At 41.8% G+C, this 2504-nt stretch overlaps 1 protein-coding gene across 1 annotated transcript in view; it reads right to left on the bottom strand.

Annotated features, from left to right (window-relative positions):
• The window catches only part of JAKMIP2 (janus kinase and microtubule interacting protein 2), a 78841-nt gene that overhangs the window by 30078 nt on the left and 46259 nt on the right, over positions 1 to 2504 (bottom strand). Inside the window, exons 5-6 of the mRNA XM_012658240.1 lie at positions 2048 to 2131; positions 1331 to 1393 (exon numbers count right to left, since the gene is read on the bottom strand). Of these exons, the coding sequence (XP_012513694.1) occupies positions 1331 to 1393; positions 2048 to 2131 (147 nt within the window). The remainder of the gene's footprint in view (positions 1 to 1330; positions 1394 to 2047; positions 2132 to 2504) is intronic.

Here is a 2504-nt window from a genome sequence, read left to right as displayed (position 1 = left end):
AAAGGTGGGGAAATAGTGAGAAATTATGTGACATTAAATAATGTAGTCAACCCTAGATACTTGTGGTCTAGTGAACTTTCAAAAGTTTTTAGAAGCTGACTTAGTTTATAAAGGAGATTCTGTTTCCTAGAATCTTGTATTGGAACAGTGATGGGATATTTGGGGAGACTGCTGGTTCTGGTGGTTAGTGAAGCAATTAGATCAGTGGTTCACAGATTGCAATTCATAGACCAGAACCAATGCCAATGATGTTTCTTTAAAGGGCCTCTTAACCTTTCCGAGAGTACCAGTTTTCAATTTTGGATAGCTATCCAGTCTCTATACGACGTATACTTCGGCTCTGTCTCATATCACGCAGAAAGTAAGATATAGGATGTCTTAACTCCACCAGACTAGAGGGGAGGGAGTACAAGCACATTTTTCTCCTTTTCATGCTTACCAGGGCCTTTTGGTTAACTTTTATTACTTGCCAAGGCTAGAAAATATTGGTAGAAATAATTCTAAAATCATTCCTACATAACTATGAATTGATCTGCAGAATTATTTTCCTTATTCAAATGGGCTTTCAAATCCTATTTTTGTCAAGGATAACACAAGATTATTTTGTAATCTTTCACCAGATTTGTGGAAGGTAAAATACCAAAGGAAAAGCCATCTTTGAACTTAAACAATGATCTCTATTATGTTTAATTGCCCCAAATCGAAAGCCCATGTTCAGACAACCAGAATTAATTCTACCTCTTGGGCCTAATCCATGTTTGTTTTTGTACCTTAGTTTGTTGACCAATTTCTTGGACATACTATTTTGGGCTTTGGATGAAGCTAAGAAAATTCTTTCCTTTAAAAAGAAGTGGAAACAGCCAAGCTTAGCAAAAAGATTAAAAGTGAGAATACAAGTCTGTGCTAGGTTGCAGCATGATCTTGGAGTCAGATTCTGTCATTTCCTTGCACAAAATAACAAGTCTTATTCATAGAGTGTTTTTTGTAGATGGACAACCACATAGGATGTGTGTGTTTGTGTGTGTGTGTCTATATATATATGCACAGTATAGATACAGTACATATATATGATCAACAGATCAGTAGGTTTCAGGGGTCACAACCTTTCGAGTCTGCACAATGCCCAGCGCAGAGCCATGCACATGTGCCACTTAGCTGATGGTGATGGCGGTGACAGGGATGCGGTTGAGCACGCAGCAGAGGACAGAGCAGCGCCGGAAAAGCCTCCCCTTCCCCTGGCCCCTGTGCCACTCCTGAGAGCACCTCCTGCTGCTCCTGGATCTCTCATCATTTTCTCCTCTGCCCCACTAAGGTGTTGCGCCCAACATACCTTTTCTAAAAGCTCCTGGTTTCTCTTAATGAAAAGTTGTTTATCTTCTACCCAGTGTGAATCCTGTTTGACAAAGAATATCGCGCAGTCAGCATTTCAGAGTGGCACGAAAGAGCCTGTGTTGTCAAACCACTTTGTCAGAGAAGTCTTCTTTCCACCCCGTTTGTTTGCCTGCCAACGACTGGTAAATGACACCCACCCCTGCCAGCTCCTTCTTCAAAGACATTGGGGCCAAAGTTGCCAGGAAAATTTAAGCCCCTTTTCATTGTCACTCACTACCTCTACTTTTTCAGTCTGAATAATCCAGGACCAGCCTTCTGGGGACTCAGAAGTGACCACACAGGCAAAAAGTGAAAAGGGTCAGAATGCACACAGGCTAGATACATATGGATGGAACACATTAAAATGCAGAACCATAAATGTAGCATAGAGGCAAAGGACGCAGCTTGTGACAACTCCAGGCTATTTGCACAGGGCTTCTCCTCCTCTGGCACTCTCTCTCTTGCCCAAACTCATTCACTGTTGTAGCTGGGTTCACACCCTGGCCAGAACAACACCGGGGACAGAAATACAGAGTTGAACATTCTGATGCAGTTTGAGAAAGGTCCCCATGGAGAGCCAAGCCGTGTCTTGGAGGTGGCCCATGCACAGGTAAGCTAGAGGAAGGTCAGACTGAATTGTCTGCATCTGCATAAGAGCCAGCAACCAAATGCCTACCTGCCCTTTCTGAGCCAGAGTCGCTTCCAGGTCTTCAATTTTGGCTTTATACCTTAGCACCTCTGCTTGGAGCTGTTCTTGAGCCTGGCGAAATCAAAATTCCAGAACTCAACAAGTAAAATGGTCATTCAATATTTTCCTTCCTCTCATGTTTCTTAACTAGAACTCAACAAGTGAGAGAGAAAAAAAGAAGAATGTTCTATGACAAAAGAATCTTTCTAAACTACTTTCATGATCTAAATGCTTGTTAAAATCTTCCTGGCTCCCTTTGTTGTCAGGTTAATATTCAAACTCTTTAGCTTGGCATTCAAGGACTCCTACTGTATTTCCCATCTTTTCCTACTACTCATCAACTTAGAGTCTACTCCTTTGGTGAAATCCTTTTGTCCTAAATATGCCTGGCAACGCTCTGCTTTTCTCTTTATTTGAATAAGTTCCCTTTCAGTAAAGCCTTGTC

Source organism: Propithecus coquereli, unplaced genomic scaffold (assembly GCF_000956105.1).
Source record: "Propithecus coquereli isolate 6110/MARCELLA unplaced genomic scaffold, Pcoq_1.0 Scaffold58, whole genome shotgun sequence".
Classification (NCBI taxonomy): Eukaryota; Metazoa; Chordata; class Mammalia; order Primates; family Indriidae; genus Propithecus; species Propithecus coquereli.
This window is presented reverse-complemented; position numbering and strand designations above follow the sequence as displayed.